General features: G+C 47.9%; 1 protein-coding gene across 2 annotated transcripts in view; it reads left to right on the forward strand.

The window, feature by feature from the left end:
• Positions 1-2,021: 2,021 nt before the first annotated feature.
• The window catches only part of Arid1a (AT-rich interaction domain 1A), a 76,683-nt gene continuing 54,926 nt past the window's right edge, over positions 2,022-23,778 (forward strand). The window contains exon 1 of one of the 2 annotated variants that reach the window (XM_048434071.3): positions 2,022-2,097. Coding sequence is in view for 1 of the 2 variants with exons in the window: in XM_048434070.3 (XP_048290027.2) it covers positions 4,369-5,511 (1,143 nt within the window). In the remaining variant the exon portion in view is untranslated. Of the gene's footprint in view, positions 2,098-4,328; positions 5,512-23,778 lie in introns of those variants that run through there. The other variant, XM_048434070.3, reaches the window with a different exon arrangement.

Below are 23,778 nucleotides of genomic sequence, written 5' to 3' on the forward strand. Positions count from 1 at the left end.
ATTTTTATTTTGTATTTCACTTTGTGGGGGTGCTGGTGGTGAAGATAATTCTTCTGTTAGCACGAGAAGTCAGTGGATTTATGTCCAAGGCTATTTTTCTTCGTTGAGAGAAAGTCTCCTTCAGAAAGGAACATTTCTTAAAATGGGTCCTTTATTATTTTTGTAGAATGTACAATCTCCCAAATTGTTTTAAGATTTAGAAATGAATGGAAAAAGACTCCAGAAAAGCAGTGTGAGAGCGCTCCAAGCTGGAAGCTTCCCGGTCCGCTCTTTGGACATCTTCTTAGGTCCTTGGCAGGCGCAAGTTTACCGCGAAGAGCGGTGAGCGTCATTCGGACTCCGTTCCCCGGGCCGCGACAATCCAGTTCATGTCTTAGCGCTCCTGTCTGCGAGCCGGCAGCATAATGAATTGCCTTGACTCTAGCTTCAATCCACTTTCCTCGCTTAATATGCAGCCCAAAGTTTTGCGGCTCACTGTCAGATGGTAGTGCTAGACTTTCACACTGATCCCAAAGCCTCCGCTGGGGCTGTTTCTTCACTCGGAGTTACAAACTTTAAGAAACACGGCTCCAGACGGAAATCCACGCCAGGCTTTGAACTCTGCTTCTGGCTTCCGTCAACTGACACAGTTGCCCTTTTGCTCAAACTCGCAGCTCCAGTTCGCACTTGAGAGCGCTCGGCTGGGTGTCTGCTGCGGCGCCGCGGCGGGAATGTGCGGGGGCCACAGCCCGGCTCTGCACGCCCCAGTCCGGAGCCCGGCCGACCCCTTCCCCGTCGCCAGCGCCGTCCTGGCCCGAGTGGAGCAGGGACCGGAGGCCTGCGGGGAGGCGAGGCCGACCTTTTGTTTATTTGAGGAGCTTTGTGTTTCAGGCTTTAAGAGTGAGCAAACTGCGAGGGAGGAAGCACTGGTCCTCCCTACAAGCGTTTCTTTCTTCCAGCGAGCCCTCCGGGCCCAGCTTCCACATTTTGCGGTTGACTGTGTGGGATCTTCCTAGGTTCATCCCTCATCCGCGGGCCCAATCCATGCACACTGTGCAGCTCGAGAAAATGAGAGCACATCCTCTGCCATTTTCAGCCGCTGGCTGCCGGCAGCCCAGCCCCCTTTCCTTGGCTGTGGCAGTCGCCGGAGTTCCGGCGCCCAGAAGCGGCACCCGATCCGCGCGGCCCCGGATCCGGTCCGCCTTTGCCGAGTGCCGTCCTGCGGGGCTCGGCGATAAGAACTCTCCTGTGAGAGCGAGCGAACGAGACTTTAGTCCGGTTTCCATGTCAACGATTCAGTCCATATTTGCCATCAGGCTGTCGGTGGCATAGGCGCTTTCGTGAGGGGAGCGCTGTCCTAGCCTCCTAATCTGCGCCGGGATTCCTGAGCTGCCTGGGTGTGGGGTGAAAAGGCAGGGGCTGTGGGGGGGGGAAAATACCGAGGGGAGGACCCACGGCCCCGAGTCGGGGTCTCGCTGCTCGGGCCAGCCACGTGCCCGCTCCTCCCCTCCCCCTTTCCCGTCCCTGTGCCCCTGGGGAAAGCGGATGGACCAGTTTCTAAGAAAGTTCCTCAGCCCGGCAGTCCTTAGCCTAATGTTGTAGAGCTTTGAGTGGAAGACTCTAAAGATTTGGCATTTAAAAAAAAAAAAAGTAGGGAAGAAACACACTCGCTCTCCTGACCCAGGTGGTTATATTTTTATGCACTTTGCCTCACTGCTAGATTAAAATGGTGGCTGTTTTCAAAACAGCGTGACCACGTGTAGGGAAAGGGATTTTGGCGCTTTTCATATTCCCGGTCATGGAAGAAGGCCATGTGGATTTTCCCTGAAGACGAATCCATTCTGACTTCCAGATTTTCACTGGGCTCCAGGTTTCCCATTACACCCCAGCTCTGAGGAAAATGGCAGGGTAATTGCATGTAAAAAATTCCTCATTTGTGTGCGGGACTCAGGACTGTTTGGCAGCTCTGAGGCAGTTGATTAAATAGCAAAGCTCCATTTCTGAGGCAACCTATAATTTGGTTTGTAGGACCTAATGCACCAGTGGAGTTGTTGCTCCAGAGGACTGTGAAGGAAAGAGGGCCCTGGTCCACACCAGCCAGTCCCATCATCTTGGCAGGTTCGTTTGGTTCTTGGTTGGGGGATGGGTAAGCATTGGGGCTCAGGCCATCTCCCCACTCTCGATCACCAGACAGGTTTGTAGGGTAGAGTGTTCTTGATTGCCTTTGGGGATCATTTGTGGTGACCTACAGAGTGGTCAGAACTCTAGGGGCCCGTGGAATCCACAAGTTCTAAAATGATGGCCGGTGGCCCCAAGTCTCCATCTATGCAGTGTGAGGGGGAAGGGGGCTTCTGTGGGCGATGCCGGCTCCCTTGGCCTGGTGAGAAGCTGGAATTCCCTCTGGTTTCTCCTAGCTTGCCCTGTCAGAGCATTCCAAGCCTGCCAGAGAAGAAAAGGCTGCTGTGGGGTTGGCGAGGCCTGTAGAGGCGACAACTCCGAATGCCTTGATCTTTTCCGATAAACCTGGCCTTAGGGTTTCTGGTAAACTTCAAGGAGTCTTTACACCTTGGGACAGACAACAGATCTGAGGGGCATCCGCTTTCTGTGACCTCTTAGGCTCTGCTTTTCCTCTCTTTAAAGAAAAAACGGTTTCCATTTTCTGCATCCCTCTTCTGCAGTGCTTTTGGACACTGAGGTTCTGTCAGTCCCTAGAGCCCCTGCTGTGGGCTGTTCCCAGTTTTCCTTAGGAGACTGGGCTACTGACTCTGTGAGCGAGTTCCCAGGAAGAGCTCATGGAGCTTGGTTGGCCTGGGGGACTGTCTTAGGCCCCCAAAGATCAGTAGCCACCATCTTAAAAGTGAGGTGGTGGGATGCCCGCGTTTGATTTCAACCCCTTCTGACACTCTGATCCATTGTTGAATTTGCTCACAACTGGAGTGTTTTCCTTTTCTCTCTCTTTCTCCTTTCTTCGGCTAAGTAGCCAAGATGTAGCTTTGGTGACTCCACTTTTCACAGCCACACTCTTCTGCCCTCTGACTCTGAGTGACCTGGGCAATCCCCTCCCTTCTGTCAGTCGGTAAAATGGGGCTAATCCAGACCTCATGCCCCCGGGGCCTTGTCAGGGCGGGCTAATGAGGGCAGGGACCGGGAGGACGGCGAGTCTGAACAGTGGTCAGTCCTCCTTTGGGGTTAGCCCAAGGGGGTGAAAAGCGGGGCCACCTCAGCTGGGACTCCCGAGCAGGTCTGCGAGAGCCTTTGAAGCAGCAAAGTGCTGGCGACATGCTAAGTCGCAGCCAAGACACCAGGCCCCGTGCCAGGGGGTCAGGCCCGGGCCGCGGCGGCCGCGGTTTCGGGCTCAGGCCAATTTTGCAGGCGCGGGTAAAGTTCACGCGGCCCGCTCCCTTTGGGGCGGCCGGGAGGGGACAGGCCGGGATGGGAACGCCGCGCGAGAGGCGGCGCAGGCTCCGGCGGTGCCTGCTCCGGGCCGGGTTTTCCCAGAAGCCTTCGGCGGCGGCGCTGCCGAGCGAAAGAGGCTGAGGGCTTGCCGCCGCCGCGGCTCGTTCTCTCCCCTCCTCCTTTGTGAGGGGAAGGGAGCGAGTCCATTCCACGGCCTGCGCCCGCTCCGCGCTCCACTCCGGGTTTTTCGGGCGGCCGCGACGGCGCTGGGTAAAATGGCAGTGCTGAGCCTCGTGTCGGAGTGAGGGGGACTCGGAGGAGAGTGGGGCGCTCTAGCCGCTCAGTCCCGCCGCCCGCCCGCTCGCCCGCCCGCCTGCTCGCTCGCTCCCTCGCTCGCCCGCCCGCCGCCGCGCAGCAGCCTCGGCCCGAGCCGCGGACGGGGAGGCGAGGCAGGGCGCCCGCCAGAGCCGCGCTCCTACTCTGCCTCCCGGCGCCCCGTCCGCTGCCGCGCGCCCTCCAGCCCGCCCGTCCCGGGTCCCCCCTCCCCCCTGCTCCCTCCCTCCCTTCCCGCCCCCTCCCCCTCGCCTCCCTCCCTCCCTCCCTCCTCCTTTCTCCGGCAGCAGAAAGCGGAGAGTCACAGCGGGGCCAGGCCCTGGGGAGCGGAGCCTCCACCGCCCCCCTCATTCCCAGGCAAGGGCTTGGGGGGAATGAGCCGGGAGAGCCGGGTCCCGAGCCTACAGAGCCGGGAGCAGCTGAGCCGCCGGCGCCTCGGCTGCCGCCGCCGCCTCCTCCTCCGCCGCCGCCGCCAGCCCGGAGCCTGAGCCGGCGGGGCGGGGGGGAGAGGAGCGAGCGCAGCGCAGCAGCGGAGCCCCGCGAGGCCCGCCCGGGCGGGTGGGGAGGGCAGCCCGGGGGACTCGGCCCCGGGGCGGGGTGGGAGGGGGGGAGAAGACGAAGACAGGGCCGGGTCTCTCCGCGGACGAGACAGCGGGGATCATGGCCGCGCAGGTCGCCCCCGCCGCCGCCAGCAGCTTGGGCAACCCGCCGCCGCCGCCCTCGGAGCTGAAGAAAGCCGAGCAGCAGCAGCAGCAGCAGCGGGAGGAGGCGGGGGGCGAGGCGGCGGCGGCAGCAGCGGCCGAGCGCGGGGAAATGAAGGCAGCCGCCGGGCAGGAAAGCGAGGGCCCCGCCGTGGGGCCGCCGCAGCCGCTGGGAAAGGAGCTGCAGGACGGGGCCGAGAGCAATGGGGGTGGCGGCGGCGGCGTTGGCGGAGCCGGCGGCGGGCCCGGCTCGGAGCCGGACCTGAAGAACTCGAACGGGAACGCGGGCCCTAGGCCCGCCCTGAACAATAACCTCCCGGAGCCGCCCGGTGGCGGCGGCGGCGGCAGCAGCGACGGGGTGGGGGCGCCTCCTCACTCAGCTGCGGCCGCCCTGCCGCCCCCCGCCTACGGCTTCGGGCCACCCTACGGCCGGAGCCCGTCTGCCGTCGCCGCCGCCGCGGCCGCCGTCTTCCACCAACAACATGGCGGACAACAAAGCCCTGGCCTGGCAGCGCTGCAGAGCGGCGGCGGCGGGGGCCTGGAGCCCTACGCCGGGCCCCAGCAGAACTCGCACGACCACGGCTTCCCCAACCACCAGTACAACTCCTACTACCCCAACCGCAGCGCCTACCCCCCGCCCCCCCAGGCCTACGCGCTGAGCTCCCCGAGAGGTAGCACTTCGGGCTCCGGCGCGGCGGCCGCCGGCTCCAAGCCTCCTCCCTCCTCCAGCGCCTCTGCCTCCTCGTCGTCTTCGTCCTTCGCTCAGCAGCGCTTCGGGGCCATGGGGGGAGGCGGCCCCTCAGCGGCCGGCGGGGGAACTCCCCAGCCCACCGCCACCCCCACCCTCAACCAACTGCTCACGTCGCCCAGCTCGGCCCGGGGCTACCAGGGCTACCCCGGGGGCGACTACGGCGGCGGGCCCCAGGACGGGGGCGCGGGCAAGGGCCCGGCGGACATGGCCTCGCAGTGCTGGGGGGCTGCGGCGGCGGCGGCGGCGGCAGCAGCGGCCGCCTCGGGAGGGGCCCAACAAAGGAGCCACCACGCGCCCATGAGCCCCGGGAGCAGCGGCGGCGGGGGGCAGCCGCTCGCCCGGACCCCTCAGGTACACAGCTGAGTGGGGAGGGGGCTGGGGCGAGCGGGGCCGGGGGGGTGGGTGGGTGGCGGCCTTGGGGAGCAGGCCTCGTCCGTGGGTTCCCCTCAGGCCTGGGCCCCCACTGCCGGGGAGCTGCCATTGTCTGGCTCTTCTCTCTTAAAATGGCTGCCTGTCTGCCTTCCTCTCTTTCCCTCGATCAGCCTTTGTGTGTGGCTTCTCCAGAGGTGTCTGTCCGGTTTCTCCCTCTCCGCTCGTCCTTTCGAACTCTGGGGGTCTTCAGGGGGGTGCGGAGCAAAGTGGGCCTGGAAGAGCCTGGCCCGGGCGAGGGGGTGCTGGGGGTCCAGGATAGGGGTGTAGGCAGTGTCAGGAACGCGGGAGAAAGAAGCAACGTTTTCTTGCTCACCTGCCGCTCCTCTGTCCCCCTTGCCTTCCTCTAGGCCGTCCCCTAACAAGTGCTTTTAAAGAGTGGCCCCTAGGGCTCGGGGGACCTCGGGGGAGAGCTGGGGCCTCCTCGGGGGCAGCTTGAGGCCGACCGTGGTTCGCCCTGGGCCGCCCGGGCCGCCTCTTGTCTTAGGCTCAGCCGGCCCAGTGGCCTGGGCTTCTCTCTGGAAGTGCTGGTAAACAGCTGAGTGATTGGAGTAGTAAGTGCAGATTGCTTTGGTTTGGGATTTGAATTATGGAGGTAAAATCCTTCTGTCAAAGCCAGGAGACAGTTGGTCTTAGGTTGACATCCTATCTGTGATCTGATTGGCTCCCCATCTTCTGCTCTTGGCCATTTATAATTGCCTCTGATGTAATGGTACAACAATCCTGATGAGCTCATAAACTTTTACACTCTGCTTTTCTGCCAGTGATAACCCAAACCATCGCTGCCACTATCCTCCTTTTATTTCGGAGCTGAAATTGGCTGTGACCTTGAGGAGGGAGGTTTAAGCAGCAATACTGTATCAGCAGGAGCAGAGCCCCAGACAGGCTGCCCTTGTTACATTGTGCCTGAAACAAAAGAGGAGGCGATGGCATTTTGCTTGTACCTTGGATTTATTTTGCTTGTTATGTTTTATGCAGTCTGAAATAGATTCTGTGTTGTTGGAACAGTAGCTGGGTTTTTCTCTACAATGGGTTTGCTGTTTGTTTTGGTTTTGTGACTTTCCTGATGGTATAAATGAGTTCTTTGATGGCTCTGAGGATACATTTGTCTTGAGTAATTTTTGACACTGTTCCACTTTACAAGACTGAAATTATTTTACTGAATGGCAAATGTAGGGATCTGTAGGGGAAGAAGATGGGTTTTGTTAATATTTTTGCTTAAAGCTTTCTGACAGAATTTGGTATTAGGATCAAGAGTTCCCTTTTAAGCAAGGCTTGCGTCTTTCTTTGTTTACATGTTGAATCTTGTTAACACTTTTCTTTTGTTAGTTGAACTTTGGAGAGAAGAACTAAATTGAAAGAGATGCTGATGTCTTCCAGATTTAGAGAGGGATTGTCTCCAAAAAGTCCTTTTTCACGACATTTACGACTTATTCCTGGAATATTGTTTTGTCAGCATTCTTAGGGCTTTAAAATAGAGACTGGTCAGTGTTTTTCTTTGTATTTTAAGTTGTGTACCTCTTCCCTTTTATCTTTCAGGGTGTAAAGATATGACCTACAATGCCACTTGTGATGGTCACTTTTTGGTACCTTTTCTTACAATTTGTTTGATTTTTACTTTGCTTTCCTCTTCCTTGGTGCTTTGGGAAGGACGTGATATTTCCACAGAGGGGAGGAATGTCCTCAGATCCCCATTCCCAGCAGCTGTACCTTTGTGCTGGATTGTGTTCGTGGGATAGTGATTTCCCGCATCCCTCCTCATTGTAGAACTACTTTTGTATTTTTCTGTTGAGCTGGGAACTCTGAAAATAGCCTTGGAAGGCAGCTCTCCTGCGATGCTAGGGTCTTGTCCAGTGGTCCTCATCTCTGAGAATAGGAACATACTGACTTTTTTCCTGCGGCCTCGAGGATAAGTTCTGTCTTAGAATTCTGACAGTGTGCACAGCCTCTCCAGTCACTCTGTGATGTATGTCTGCTTTTCCTCGCTTTGTTTTGACTAAGAAATTTTCCTTTCTTGAACTATTAGAAGAAATAATGAGGGGTGAGTGTCAAGACTCATCAAAAACTGAGTTTTGTTTGTTTTGTGTCCGAGTCTTATGTACCTCAGGATGTTCAGGAATTTACAATGTATGTGTAGCTTAGGTTGATTTTGAACTCCTGTCTCTGCCTCCCAAGTGCTAGGATTACAGGCGGGAGCTGTTTTATTTTTAAATCAACTTTTGTGGTACAGTAATTTCTGGTTTTGGTCATTAAATAATTGAGCATTCCCTATGTTTCTAGGTAGTGACCATATGTTCTGTGCAGGGGACATAATAAGAATGTAGATTCAGCCCTTGGTTAGAATCCTGAGTCTGCTGCTGTTGGATGGATTTTTTTAAACTCTTTTTGATCACACCAGGTCCCAGCACTCAGAAAATAAATTTTCTGTTCAGTTTCATTTCAGTTCTGAGATGCAGGGAATGAGCTGGAGAACAGCGACTTGTGGACGAGATAGTACAGCTTGAGTCTTGTAAGCTCAGTCTGAGTGTCTCAAGTTTGTAGCCCCACGGCTGTAGGGGGACAAACTTGACTTTCAGTCTGCTTATTTCCTGGGGATAAACCTCTCATGCCCTTTGGAGTCTCTTGGCTTTGAACTCAAGCAAGGATAACTTTGATCTCTTGATCCTCTTGCATCTACCCCGAAGTTATGGGATCTATATATGCTTATTCTATTTTTGTAGATTTTAAAACTTTTGTGTGAAAGTGATTGTGCACCTACATGAATTTATGTGCAGAAGATGTATACAGGTGCCAGAAATGACTAGGTGTCTGAACTGGAGTTACAGACAGTTGTGGGCTTCTGTGGGTGCTGGGAACTGAACCCAGGTCCTCTGCAAGATCGGTAAGTGTTCTTAACTGCTGAACCATCATCTGTCTCTACAGCCCTAAGCCAGGTTTTTAATGTAGAGCTGGGGGTTGAACCCAGGACTTCACACATGCTAGGTAAGCACTCTGCCAACTGAGCTATATTGCTAGTCCCTGTGTATTTTTAAGGAACGTCATTCCTTTCCCCAACCCAGTCATAGTTTAAAGACTTTTTTTTTTTAGGCTTAGGTGTGGGTAGGTCTTGGGAGACAGAAGTAGGTGGAATTCTGTGAGTTCCAGGCCAGCCCGGTCTGTATAGAGTTCTAGGCCGTTCAGGGCTGTACAATGAGACCCTGTCTCAAAAAACACAAAACAACAAAAGAATATTTTTTTCCTAACACATGGTTAAGTGAGGTGATGCTGTTATTTGACTTTGATTTTAAGAAATAAAGATTAGTACGTGTTTTTCATAGGGATTAGGACCATCACAGCAAAGTTTTCCTTCATCCTTTTTAAACGAGTAGCATGTTTCATATGGGACTGACAGTAGAGTTTTAGGTTGCCTAAGGGAGTTAGTTTATGTAAAGATTTTTACTGAGGTCACTTATCAGTATATCTTAAGTAATACTAGTCTATTATATTAAAAAAATGAAATATAGATTGACGTGGTGGCACATGTATTTATGAGGTGGAGAGGGATCGGGAGTTTGAGACCAGCTTGAGCCACAGAGACTCCGATTACCAAACCAAGCAGAGCTAAAGTGAATAGTTCTGGATTTGACTGTAGAAGCAAGCCTGTTAGTTTCTGCTGGACACTAATATTTCAGACTTCTGGAAAACGTGAGAATCCTGCATTTATCAGGATATGTGGCAGATACCTGTTCTGGCTGGGATACAGAACAAGTGAGGGTTCTCTCTTAGAAGGGGCCAGGAAAACCACACAGAGAAGATCCAGCGGTGGAGACTTCATATCTCCCTGTTGTTGATGATGGTGGTGCGGGGAGCTGGGGTAGTGGAGTGAGGAGAGAGGAGACAGCAAGGTTGACTTCTGTACTGATCTGGGTGAGGACTTTTCCCCTTCAGTTGAAGCCTCCCTCTGCTATAATCTGTTTCAGTTTATACAGCTGTGATGTCAGCCACACTAGGCGTTTCACACAGCGGCTGGTGAACTGCTTAAAAATGTGAAAGTAGGCTAACAAAGTAATGGTCTAGGCCCTTTCCTGGCCTAGACCAAAAGATTGTATTGATTTGCTTAAAATCTCTACATTTTAGAAGCAATGGCAGCATGCAGATGTTTTAAAAAATGGTGTTCAAGAGCCAGGAATGGGAGTTGACTCCTGTTTTCCAAGCACTCATAAGACTGAGGCAGGAAGATCTTGAATTAAGGCTAACCTAGGTTACATAGTGAATTCCAGGCCAGCCTGGACTACCTAGAGAGAAACCCTGTATAAAGGGGGAAAAAGTACCACATGGTCATAATCCAGTAGGAGGCTGGGGGACCATGTGATTTCTGTTTCTGGAGACAGGCAGAGCTACATAGCAAGAAACTGTCTCATTTACAAACAATTTGATAAAGTATACAGAATAAATTGATAAGTACCCTTCCAGTGAACTGTGATTCCTGGTGCTCTGAAAGAGATTCTGAATCCACCTAGCTTTTATCTTTGTTTGTTTGTTCTTTGGTTTGTTTGTTTAGATTGGTCCTTAACTGCACACTGAGTTGTATTGCCTAGTGGTGAAGGGTCAGAGAGTTTATAGTTCAGGAGTCAGGGAGGCTTAGGTTCCTCATGAAACTGACCCAGGGCAAGTCTTTTGTGTTTTTAGTTAAATGAAGCTAGGTGGTGTACCAAATAAGCTAAGCTAGCTTTATGTTGAAACTCGTTGGTTTCTTTCATAGTCTTCTATAGTATATGTGTTTCTTTTTCAGCAGCACGCACACACCTGGCAGGGGGGTGCGTGCGTGCGTGTGTGCGTGTGCGTGTGTGTGTGTGAGAGAGAGAGAGAGAGAGAGAGAGAGAGAGAGAGAGAGAGAGAGAGAGAGATCGATCCTAGTGTCTGTGGAGCTTGGGAGTTAAGGCTTGGACCTGAATTTCAGTGATGTTTTTAAGTTATCTTTCTTCCCCTAGGCTTAAGGAACTCAAGGTTGTTATCTCCTGGGATTTTCAGGGACAAGCTCAAAGAAGTTGAGTGCTACAAAGAAAAAAACTTGTCTCAAAACTGTTAATCTGTTTGTCATTAGTCATTTCACCTGGCTGGAGGTTTTTTGCAGCAGTTAAGGTACTGAAATATTAGGCAGGCTTCCTTCATTAAAACTTGAAAATAGTGACTTCAGGATCGCCAGGAGGCAAGCCACTGGTGTGGGATAGGAAGTGGATATTGATACAATTTAACATCAGCTCACTGCTTTGAGGAGGGTTGTAGAGCAGGAGGAGAGGTAGCATTTAGCTCTTGAGAGGCTCAGCGGTGGGGCAGGTCTGGGTCTGGTTTGGGCAGTTGGTTGTGATCTGAGTGCCTGGACTTGCCCTGTAAGTTTTGCTGAGAGAAACAAAGTTCCTGAGCTGGGAAGAGGAAAAACTAAGTGTTAGACTGTAGATTCTTTAGGTCGTTTGTCTTCCCTTACTCTGTTTAAGGAACTACATGGTGTGGCTTGCTGTAGTCCTGGAAGTGCTTTTTTCCCCCAACACATCTCAGTTTCTCTTCCTTTCCTTTTAATAGTGTAGAAGTGTGGTTTCTGCAGATTGGAGCTGTGCTAGAGGGAAGCTTGCTTCTCTAGAGGAGGAAAAAAGGTAGAAGAAAAGGTGTTTGATTCTCGGCTTGACACAGCAGCTTCTGCCTCTGAAAGAACCAAATGTTTCAGAGCTTTGTGTAAATACTTGCTGAGCTGTCAATATGTACCCAGGAGGTTTCTGTAGTAAGATGTAAACGGCTCTATAGAATGTTTGACAGGCAAATTAATAAACAGTTTTCAGGCAAAGATAATGCTAGTTGCCTCCTGAGGAATAAAAAATAACCCTGCTTAAAAAGGGATAGGGGCGAAGACAGTGCTGTGGGGCAGCACAGACAGGATGGAGAAGTGGGAGAGGTAGTTCTAATACCAAGTAGGAGATGCCACCCTGGAAGGGAACCTCTGTGGTTTGACTTCATGCTAAGTTGAAGACATAAAACCCTGTTAAAAGTCAGTTGCAGTTACGTAGAGAAAGCCGACAGAAGTTTGGAAAGAATGCTCTAAGTTTCAGTAGTGAAATAAATGTGTTCCAAAAGCTTGGCTTAGGAGACTTTGAGTTAAAACCTTGTTCCTTTGGAAAAGGATTTGTAGTTTGGCATGAGGTCTTGTTGGATTGGATTTACATTTCTAGAATACCAGAAATGAGAAAGATACTGAAGGCTCAGTGTCAGTCTCCCTCCCTCCCTCCCTTGTTGAGCTGTACATTATAAACTTACTTGCTAAGGCTAGCCTGGTCTATAAAACCAGTTTTCAGAACAGCCAGGGCTACACAGAGGAAGCCTGTCTCAAGATCAAAACAAGACAAAAAAAGAATCTGACTCCGTCGCCTTGTGAAATGACTGGAATAATTAGTCAGTGTCTTTTTTTTTAAAATTTATTTATTATTTATGTACACAGCATTTTCCCTACATATATGCTGCAGACCAGAAGAGGGCACCAGATCTCATTACAGGTGGTTGTGAGCCACCATGTGGTTGCTGGGAATTGAACTCAGGACTCTGGAAGAGCAATCAGTGCTCTTAACCTCTGAGCCGCCATCTCTCCAGCCCCTGTCAGTGTCTTTTAAGACTAAATTCTCCAATCTAGGTATGGTGTCAGTTCCACACCTTTAATCCCAGAACTCTGGAGGCAGAGGCAGGTGGATCTCTCTGATTTTTGAGGCCAGCCTGGTCTACATAGTGAGACCCTGTCTCACAACTACCATTACACCCAAACCCTCCTCTCAACTCCTTCCCCCCAAAAAAACTAACCTAAATTCACTGACTAATACCAGTTACTTCACAAGAAGTGGAGGTCTTTTTTTTTTTTTTTTTTTTTTAAGATTGGTGTTTCCGTGAGAGCCTGTTTGATTTAGCTCAGATAATAGCAGGGAATATGAATGTAATTATGGCCCTGATGATAATTTTTAGGTTCAGCTCTGTTTCAAAGACTATCAGGTTGTTTTAAAGCAAAATTAAGAAAAAAGAAAGAAACTTAGATAATGCTGACTTTGATTGCCTGTAGTTTTTCCCACTCCAGGTCAGGAGATCTGGAGACTCCAGTGGCCTGAGAAAACCAGCCCAAACACTTAACACTTACTAGTTACTGGGTAGGAAAGAATTTAAAAGAGACAGGGCCAAGTGTGAAGCCTCTACTCTCATCAGTTGGGGTTTGGTATTTGGAAGGCTTGAGGCTTCCAAAATATTAACTTGCCCTTTATCCATAATGATTTTCTAATTTCATGGGCTTTATAGAATTTAAACCGTACAGCCATTCCTGGACTTGTAGTTTCCCTTAGTGTCACAGTGACTTTGAGATGGCATACTAACCATAAAATTCTTGAAAGAATGGTTTCACCGTCTTAGTGTTTCCTATGGCTGTGTTGGAATCTGCTAAGTTCTTGACCTGTTTGTGGGTATATTTGTTGTAACTCTGCATTTGAAAGATCTTGACAACTTCAGAGTTATGTATTCTGGACAGCCCTGTAGTCATAGTAGTTCAGGTTTGGTTGGTAAACCTGGACGGCATTCTTTTTTGTTTTCCTGAGACAGGGTTTCTCTGTAGCTTTGGACCTGTCCTGGAACTCTCTCTGTAGGCCAGGCTGGCCTCAGACTCACAGAGATCCTCCCAAGTGCTGGGTTTAAAGATGTGCACCACTACTGCCTGGCCTGTACATCCTTAAAGTTAGTTGATGAAATAATACTAAGAAAATTAGTAGTAGTATTGCATTTATTTGTGTGAGTAAATGTCATATGTGTTTAGGTGCCAGCAGGGGAGGTTGGATCCCTTGGAGTTAGAGTTACAGGTGGATCGTAAACCAGCTGAAGTAGGTGCTGGGAACAGAATTTGTGTCCTCTGACAGAACAGGAAGAATTCCTAACTACCCAGCCATTTCTCTAGTCATGAAGTACCTGTTTAGGACTCTTACTCTGCTGTTATTTTTGAAGAGGTGGGAATTGTGCTCAAACTGAGTTGCTTTAGATCTTATAATATTGATTGATGGCCTGATGGATGGATGCAGTTTGCCATTGTCCGTTCAGAGAAATGGTCTTTAATATAGTTTATAGATTGACTTTGGCCAAGAAGCTCAATGCTACGAACATGATTATTCCTTATGGAGCCTCTGAAATGCAATGATTGTTATTTGTCTTACATACTCGTCTTTGTGTGTGGACCTGGCACTTGTTAAGGACCATCAATGGATGCTTAATAGCCAAGTGTGATTTGTGTGTTCAATGTCAAACCGCTACAGTACAAAAAGTGCTTCCTCCTGGAAGTGGATAGGTTAGTGCAGAATCTTTAAAACTGTGTGTGTGTGTGTGTGTGTGTGTGTGTGTGTGTGTGTGTGTGTGTGTAAAATTGCCACGGAGTGAGAGGTCAGAGGACAGCTTACCTTGTGGAATTGATAAACCTCTTTCCATCTGCCTTTACATAGACTGTGCATGGAGTGTGTGTGTGTGTGTGTGTAGCTTGTCAGACTTTTCATTAAACAAACACCTTTACCCACTATGCCATCTTTTCACCCCTGCAAGTATGGAATCTTGAATACAGATTGTAATTTAGAAATATCTCTTCTAATTTCTTGGAAAGTAAATTTTGAGCAGTCCAGCACTCGGCACCATTGTTATCTGTCCTGGACAGTAGGTGCACAAGATCTGAAGATGAACTCCCTAAGCTCATATTTTATTGTAACCTTCCCCCTCCCCCCAAGGTTTCTCTGTCTAACAGTCCTAGCTGTCCTGGAACTAGCTCTTGTAGACCAGGCTGGGCTCAAACTCATGGATTTGCTTGCTTCTGCCTCTGGAATGCTGGGATTAAAGGCGTGCACCACCCCGCCCTACTTTATTGTATCTTTTAACTATTTACTTTCTGCATGCATACCTGAGTGTATGTATGTGCTTCATGTTCTTGCCTGAGCCCACTGAGTTCAGAAGAGGGCATTGGAACCCCTGGGACTGGAGTTACAGGTAGTTGTGAGCTGCTTTGTGGGTTTCAGGAACTGACCCAGGCTTCTGCATTTTGCAGGAGCAGTAAGCACTTGTAATCATTGAGCCCCAGCCCCACATTTTACAAGAGTCAAGTTAGGGTAAACATTCACTTCAGTCACTTTAACTGTTCGGTTTTTATTTACTACTATTACTATTTTTTTTTTCTCTTGGCTTTTTGAAACAGGATTTTTGTATATTCCTGGCTATCCTAGAATTTGGCTTTGTAGACCAGGCTGAACTCATATAGAGATCTACCTGCCTCTGCCTCCTGAGTGTTGGGATGATTAACTCCTGTACCACCACCACTTAGCTGAGGAAAGTTTTGTTGATTTGTTTTTTAAATTGCATGTGAAGGAAATATCAGGGGGGAGTATTGTTGGTCACTTGTGCATATTAGGGAGAATGTCTTTGAACAGGTTGAGTTATTTCCCAGTGGCTTCTGCATATTCTAGGGGCAGACTGGAATGGGAAGAAGCCCGATGCCAAGAATGCATTCCAGCAAGCTTCGGTGGGAAATTCCATCCCTGAATGTTGACTTAGTGTTGGTTATGGTGCATATTAGAAATCACCCAGTAATCCAGGACAGATTTTTGTTGTCCTCCAGGAAGTTATGTTGATACTAAATACTAAGGGGCTTTGAGTATTGGGCTATGTGGTTTGAGGGCCCAGAGTGGACTGCTTGAATTGCCACCCCCATGAAGAGGAAGAGTTCCCCTCCCCTTGCATTTGGGTGTCCTTATGGCTTTGTTGCTTCTATGTTCCCAAGTCTGTAATGTTAGATATTAAATTTCCTTTTCCCTTGGCACTGGTACATTCACGATTTTCTGTGGCTCATCACCAGCAGCCAAGATTTTTATATGCTTTTCACTTTTAAACTTAGCTTTTAGCTTGCTTGTTTATCTCTGTTAAAAGGACCTCACCTCCACCCCCAAAGATCTAGCACCAGTGTGATGGCAGCGGGGGAGTGTGAGGGGTCGGTGTGATATCACTTATTTAAAAAGCCCATTTGTCGTGTGCTTGTTTTTGTTTTGCCTCCTTTTTTTCCTTGAGCGCAGAGCGTACTCGGGATCTTTCCCAGCAAGAGTGCATTTGGGCTTGACTCAAGTCTAGTGTACTTTGATTTTAAGAACAATATGAATTTGACTGTGCGGTAGAAGACTAGAGACTTCATTGTTTGTGGTACATTCTTTTGGAGCTTCTACCCAGTGATATCCCTTCTCTGGAGTGGACATTACAGCTTTCTTCAGTCCTTAGCAAACAGGTTACCTAGGCAGAAATGCTGGCGATTAGTTGCTGTTTATGCCCATGTCTTTTTTTGGCAAATACAATGACTTTCTTTCTGCCCTTTGGACAGCATTCTGTTCTGATCCTGAGGCTGTGGAATTCACAGGCTGGTCCTACATTAGTCTAGAGCCTGAAACTCTTGTTTGCTTTTGTTTTTCCGAGACAGTGTTTCTCTGTGTAGCCTTAACTGTCCTGGGAACTCAAACCCAGAGATCTACCTGTCTCTGCCCCTTGAGTGCTGGGATTAAAGGTGCCTGCACCACCACCCAATAAGCCTGAAACTTTTTATCATCCAGTTTAGATGACTTGTGCTTTGACTTCCAACTTTTACCTGTTTAGGAATCTAGACTGCCAAAGAAAACTATATTATTTATAATGGATTTAGGGAACAGTTTGTTCAAAACATTGCTCAGGGCCAGGCATCTTTACTGAGATCTAACTTTGTAGTACCATCTAAGCATGCTTGGATTGAGTGTCCAGGACAGCTACTGTGTGTGCACTGTGGACCTAGTGTGTGCTGAGTAAACATTGTGTTTGATTCTCAATAATTTCCTCATCAAAATCTTGGAAGAGGCAGATTTTGTTATTCCTCTTGGCTTCCAGTCATAGAATAGAACTATAAAACATCCTTTATGGGTCGTAGTTAGTTTAAGGGGAATCAAGGTTTGTCAGAGCCTTAGCTTTTGTTTACTATGACACTATACCTAGATGTTGTCCCTGTCCATTTTTTCCCATTTACAGTTTTATTCTGGGTTTCTTATAAGTGATCATGACACTTGATTTATTGCTGTCTTGCAGTTCCTGGGAAGAGAACTGGTCCTTTGAGCCGTTATCAGGAGACACATTTGAGACTGGGGATAGGATTTGGGTTCTTAAGATAGAATTTACAGAATAATTATTTTTCAGAAACTTGAGTTCCAGTTAGAGAGGAGGACATTACTGTATTTATCTGCCACCTGGGTAAAGTGAGCACACACACTAAGTGTCACATACAGCTTCATAGGAGAGTCAGCCCTAAATCCAGTTTTAAATTTTCTTTAGGCTGTGAGACTTTAGATTAGCTATTTCTCTTCTCTGTATTCTAAACCACATGATGAAAGAAAGCATAACTTTGTAGGCTGTAAGATGAGTAAAAGTCCTGTTAGGTTATGGAAATTCTTTTTTAAAAAGATTTTTTTTTGCCAGGCGGTGGTGGCACATGCCTTTAATCTCAGGACTTGGGAGGCAGAGGCAGCCGGATTTGAAGCCAGCCTGGTCTACAGAGTGAGTTTGTTCTAGGACAGCCAGGGCTACACAGAGAAACCCTGTCTCAGAAACAAAAAGAAACGAATAACTCCCCCTCAAATCTTTTTACTGTGTATGTACAGTGAGTAGGTGCAGATGTGTGACTGTGTGCACACGGAGGTCAGAGAGCCTCTTTGTGATGCCGATTCACCTCTTTCCACTTGGATTCTCAGGATCAAACTGGCTGTTAGGCCTGCATGGCCAGTAACTGAACTCAGTGAAGCTTCTTGCTGCAGCCTTTTATTTTTTGAGTCAGGGTCTTATTACATAGCCCCAGCTGCCCTTGAATCTGCAGCTGCCTTGTGGAAGCCTCCTGAGGGTCATGTCACAATATCTGCCTGGTTTGAGAGACTACCCCGGTGGCCTTGTTTAGAAATTGAAACCCTGAATCCAGAACTTCACATATGCCGTGATAGGTTCTTTATGTTGTGCTGGTGGACACTCAAAGTTGAAAAGTGCTGCATTGTGCATCTACACTCAGCTAAGCTTCAGGGCGTTTGAATTGCCTGAGGTGCTTCTAATTATACTGTAGATGGGTGTTTCAGATACATCTGTCTTCTATGATGAAAGTGTTACTGGATAGAGAAAAGGCTGTAAAAGTGCTTGAAGTTGTGTTAGAAAGCCTCATGAGCTACTAAATAACAAAACCCTGTAGATTTTGTGGCTTAAGCCATGCATCATTCATTTCTCACAGTTCTGAAGTGTAGAGGTGCAAGGTGAAGATGTCAGCAGATTTGATTCTAGGTGAAGTCTCTTGCTTGTGATCTTTTTCTGGTTTTTCAAGACAAGGTTTCTCTGTGTAGTCCTGGCTGTTCTGTAACTCACTCTGTAGATCAGGCTGGCCTCAAACCTTGCTGTGGTCTTAGCATCTTCTCATTAGGGCCTCACAATGCTATTGAAAAGTGCTAATCCACAGGGTCATGGTGGCACAGGTAGAGACAGGTGGATCTTTGTGAGTTGGGGGCCAGCCTGTTTTACAGAGTGAGTTCCAGTATAGTCAGGACTGTTACACAGAGAAATCCTGTTTTTTGGGGGGGAAACCAGAAAGTGGGGGGGGGAGTGCTAATCCCTGTATGGGGATCTACCATTGTGATCCAAGCTAAATCCAATTGCTGGTCAAGGCCCCACTCTCTAAAACCATCCCATTATGGGTTAGGACTTCAACATAGGCATTTTAGGGCTATCCAAACATTTAGCCCATGTATGCAATAGATGGATCATCTCCTGTTCAGTGCTCTAATGGTATGGCACCCATATTCTGTTTATTTACAACTGGCCTCTTGCTGTTTTTCCTAGTTCTGCACGAGGTGACACAGTAGTAATATGTATCTGTGGTGTTGGGAGTTGGAGGAAGGTAAAAAAGACTGTTTCTGGGTATGTCTGATAGTCTCCAAATAAGACCAGTTTAGTGCTTACCTAATCTCAGCACTTGGGAGATGAGGGAGGCAAGAGGATCAGGAGTTCAAATACAGCCTCAACTACATGAGATCCTATCCCCCATCCCCCAAAAAAGCATCAGTAGTTCAACATTAATTAAATGCTGTATTCCTTCTGTCTGTGATGGCTCCCTGATCTGAGACCAAGAATGTGATTCTCTCTGTAACTTCTCTCTCTCCCTCATGTATTGTATGAGGAGTGACTGCGTCCCACCCGGCTCCCTGCAGCCCGGCTAGCTTATACTCGAAATAATTACACAGAAACTGTATTCATTGAAATACTGCCTTGCCCATTAGCTCTAACCCCTTATTGGCTAACTCTCACATCTTAATTAACCCATTTCTATTAAATCTGTGAATCACCACGTGACTTTGACTTACCGGCAAGATTCTAACATAGTCCCTCTCGAGTCGGAGGATCCTTGTGTCCCTTTTGAAGTTCTAGCAAAGTAGAATCCTAGCAAGTTATTCCAACATTGAAGTGGGTCAGCCCTGTCTGAGGAGTGTATGGTTGAGCTGAGACCTGTCTCCAGTTGTAGAGTTCTTATTCAAGATTGTCCTTGGCAGTGTAATGGAAATAACAAAAATGGTCAGTTAGTAAACACTTAACAGTTCAAGTACCCAGTGGAGAGCCAGTGTTCTAATGTGTGCTTTCTAAAGTCTCAAGTAGGCCTGGTAGTAGTGGTGTAGACTTTAATCTCAACTCTTGGGAGATGGAGGCTGGTGGATATGGGCGAGTTCAAGGCCAGCCTGGTCTACAAAGTGAATTCCAGGGCAGCCACGTGGTTAAACGTGTTAAGCTAAGACAGACAATCTCAAGTGGAATTTATATGTCCTCTCCCTAGAAACCAGTGTACTGCAGACCACGTTCTCCTTGCCGCCTGAGACCCACCCAGGACAGGAGACTGACAGTGTGACCTGTGAACTGAAGTTTTCTATATAGAGGAATACTTTTAATAGGGAGTTCTGTGCTGTACAGATGTGTTTCTAACTCATTTTCTCATTCTCCTGCTTTTGGCTTTATTCCTTTACACTCTTCCACTGCCTTTCATTCCTTCATTTGGCGTCTAACATTGTAGAATATAAACCATGCAGATGAGATGCTCTAGGAACTTTACCATGCTAGAGTTGGTACAAGGCTTGGAGTTGCAGTTAGTACCACTTCCACTACAACATTTCTGAGAAAACCCTAGTGTCTTTCAACCTACCTCTGTTCCAGAGGTCTGGATAATTAAAGACAGGAGCCACTTTTGTCTAAGACGCGGAAGTTTCTAAATGGTGAGCGCTTTGTTTCTCATGCTCTTGTTTCTTCATCTAGAGAACAATCTCAGCCTCCCTACTTTTTGGGGCTCAGTTGGCACAGGACAGCTTTGTGACATTCCAGTTTTTCTTTCACTTTGTGATTCTTGTCCTTGCTCCCTGATGCAACTTGGAATTGACTTCTCTAAAACTCCCAACAGAAAACCTCAGGTGACTAGTCTTATGATAACATTTGGGTTTAAAATAAAATATGGTTGAAGTAGTTGGGCTCACCCGCCCGGACACATGCACTAAAGGGACATTCTTAGTGTCTTGAAATAAGATCATCTCTGAAGAATGTATGAACCAGGGGAGGAGATGGAAGAAGGTAAGATATTGGCTAAATTTTCATGGTAGTTTAGTATGCCAGTATCCATCTCAACATGACCAACTGGCCAGAGTGCAGAGAGAGAACACGGACAGTGTGCCTCTGAAAAGACAGCTGGTGACTTTGGTCTCACGTGTTTCTGGTGAGAATCTTGAAGCAGAGCCATGTGCACACATGTTTCTTTGAACAGTGGCTTAGCAGTGTGAGCAACATACTTTGGACGCATTCAAAGGAAGCAGAGAATTTGCTAGACTATATCATTACCAATCTGTAAGTTGCTGCCCTTAAATCCTATGATTTGGGCACACCTGGAATAAGGCTGGCGGTAGCCTTGGGTGTCCTGGAACTCACTCTGTATACCAGGCTGGCCTTGAACTCACAGAGATTTGACTGCCTATTCCTCCCAGGTGCTGGGATTCAAGGCCTGCGCCACCACCTGGCTTGATTAGCTCTTCCTTAACTTTTGTAGTGGTGTCTGTTGTAGTGTCAGTAGACTTGGGATGGGTCTTCACTGAAAAATTGGCTTTTTAGGGGAATAGCCCAAGATACTTGTAGGAATGAATGAGATAAACGGGGTGTGTTGTTGCTCTTGTCACAGTGCAGGACCTGCTGCACACGTCTGTGTGTGAATGAAGTCCCCTCTCCAGTGTTGTGCTGCAGCCTCCTTTTTAGTGTAGAAGGAAATGGCAAGAGAAAAAACTATGCACTTAGATTTAGTATCTTTAATTTTAATAAATGTGTTTGTGTGTGTAGTCTGTGCCTTTACAAAAGAAAGGGGTAGGTTCTGCCTTTGCTTGTTTAGTTGGTTTGACTACTGTCTGCAAACCAGATACTGGTTCTGGATGAGTATTTTAAAAGTAATCTGAAGAGCTGGACAGTGCCTGTGCTCTTCCAGATGAAGCTGTGTCAGGTTATATGACCTTGCCTCTACTCCTTTTGTGCCATATCACACAATGCTAAATATGACATGTACCAAGATAACTGCACTCCCCCAAGCTTATGGAGTCACCCATACCAATGTCCTTTCTCTAGTAGATGCACTGGAGGATGGCAGTGGGAGGAAGTACCTGCCTTTCCTTTGTCAGGTCATACTACCTGTGCAAGTGCCTTGTTTTGGTGTTAAGTCGTGTCACCTTGGATAACAAAGACTGTACTCTTAAACTCCTCATTTAATTGGAATTTAAGTAAAGAGGCTGAAATAGCACCTAGATTAAGTGTACAAAAATTGGGGTTTTGCTAGTATAAAAGGTCTTAATGGCAAAATGTTTAACTCATGAGTACCTACAATCTGCTAGTCCAGTTTCATCAATCAGCAGGTGCTTCATGAGCTGCACCACTGTCAGACAGTGTGCTGTGAACTCAGGGCCCGGAGTCCCCACCCCTGCAGATCTTCATAGTGAGGAAGAAAGTGAATAATAATAGGTATCAGCATGGCTGTGCTTGTAATAAACGCATTAGAGGGGGAAAACGTCTGGTAAATTATTTTGCAGTAGTGGCTTTGCTTTGTTTTTGCTTGCTTTCTTATTTATTTTATTTGCTGTTTGAGTTTGGATTTTACACTTTAAACCAGAGTAACCTGGATCGCCCTAAGTAATCTAGGCTGATCTCAAACTCAAAACAGTCCTCCTGCCTTACATGTGAGCTACCAGACCTGACTCTAACCAGTGCTTTAAAATAAAACGCTGTGTTCTCTGCCAGCAGGTATCTTTGTGCTGTTTAACTGTTAGGGTTAAAAAAACACTTAGAGTGGCTAGTGCCACCTAGTATCATCACCTCTGTTGAAAGTATTGCCTGTACTGTCAGAATCCTTTCCTGGAAGAAAGGGATTTTCTTTGAATTGAATAAATTCCTCTGGGAAAACAGACTGAAAATAGGTGATGCTTTAGACTTAGACTGGCCAACCTTTTGGATGTCTGATTTGTATGTTGGTGGGTTTGCTTGCTTTTGTTTCGAGACAGAGTTTCCTCTGTGTAGCTCTGGCTGTCCTGGAACTCATTCTGTAGACCAGGCTGGTCTCGAACTCAGAGGTCTGACTGCTTCTGCCTCCCAAGTACTGGGATTAAAGACATGCCCCACCATTGCCCAGCAATTTTTCTGGTTTCTAAGCTTTGCTGCTGGAAATTTGAGACTTGTGCAGGATGAGGGTAGCTAAGTGTGCTAGATGACAGACATGGCACTGAGTCATACACACATGCATTGCTGCCTCCTGGGGCTTACATGCTGTCTAGGTACATACATTAAGCAAGGGTAAGTGATTATACCTACTATCTTATGTGATAATAGTATAGTGGAAGAAGAAAATTCTACTCTTTGTAGAAAGGTTCAGAATTGTCATTTTATAAATGGTTCACAGGAAGAGCTTGTCTGTTTAGGGGCTGCATTTGTTTGGTGTTAGACAAGTTATTAATGCTGGCCAGGCTGGCCTCGACTCTAGCTGAAGATAGTTTGCACTACAACTCCTCTCTCCTTCCTGCCTGAGTGGTAGAACTGTGGGTGTGTCACAACCCTCCTCTTCCCAGTTTATTCCTTTCTGGAAATTAAACCCAGCGCTACATCTCCATTCTTGAAAAGTTATTTAATGTAAAAGATTGATCCCTGTCTAGGAGTGTTTCTGGATCCAGTCTCCTAGACAGGAGCTTGTTCATTTGGATGGAAGGTGTGCTTTATCCTTGGTTCATTTATTCCCTCAAACCCAGAGGATGCTATTATCATGGTGTATATAATAGTCCTCCCCCTCTTTTAAAGATTTACTTTCTCTCCTTATGTATATGAGTATTTTGCCTGCATGCATATATGTATATATATATGTGTGCATGACTTGTGTGCCTGGAGCCATGGATCCCTGGAACTGAACTGTGAATTGCCATGTGGATGCTGGAAATTGAACCCAGTGCTTTCAATCACTGAATCATTTCTCCAGTCCCAGTAGTCCCCCTTCTTGTATGTGGTTTTGCTTTCTGAGGTTTTAGGTAACAACAGTCAACACCTGTCCAAAAATACTGAATGGAAAACTTCATGTTGAGAAAGAGAAAGAGAGAGAGAGATATTTCTATCTCAGTTATTCCAGACTTGGTCATATAACCATGCCTGTTTGGTAGTAATGTTGTTTTCAGTGCTGGGAATCAAATCCAGGTCCATGTGCTAGACTGAACTGCACCTCAACCCACTCTGTGTGTGTGTGTGTGTATGTGTGTGTGTGTGTGTGTGTGTGTGTGTGTGTGTGCGTGTGCATGCTCCTGCTCATGCATGTCTGTGTTGGGTGCCTTCCTCTGTCACTCTACATCTTATTTTTGGGATAGTGTCTTTCACTGAACCTAGAGCTTGCTGTTTTGGCTAGACTGGCTGGCTTAGATCCACCTGTCTTTTGCTTACCCAGCGTTGAGGTTATAGACACCCACTCCTGTGCTTGGGTTCTGCATGGGTGCTCGGGATCTGAACTCGGTCTTTATGTTTGTGCAGCAAGCATTTTACCCATTGAGCCAACTCCATAGTGCTTTTGTGAGGGTTTTTTGTTTGTTTGTT

The sequence above is a fragment of the Myodes glareolus genome, chromosome 3, assembly GCF_982192425.1.
Source record: "Myodes glareolus chromosome 3, mMyoGla1.1, whole genome shotgun sequence".
Taxonomy (NCBI): Eukaryota; Metazoa; Chordata; class Mammalia; order Rodentia; family Cricetidae; genus Myodes; species Myodes glareolus.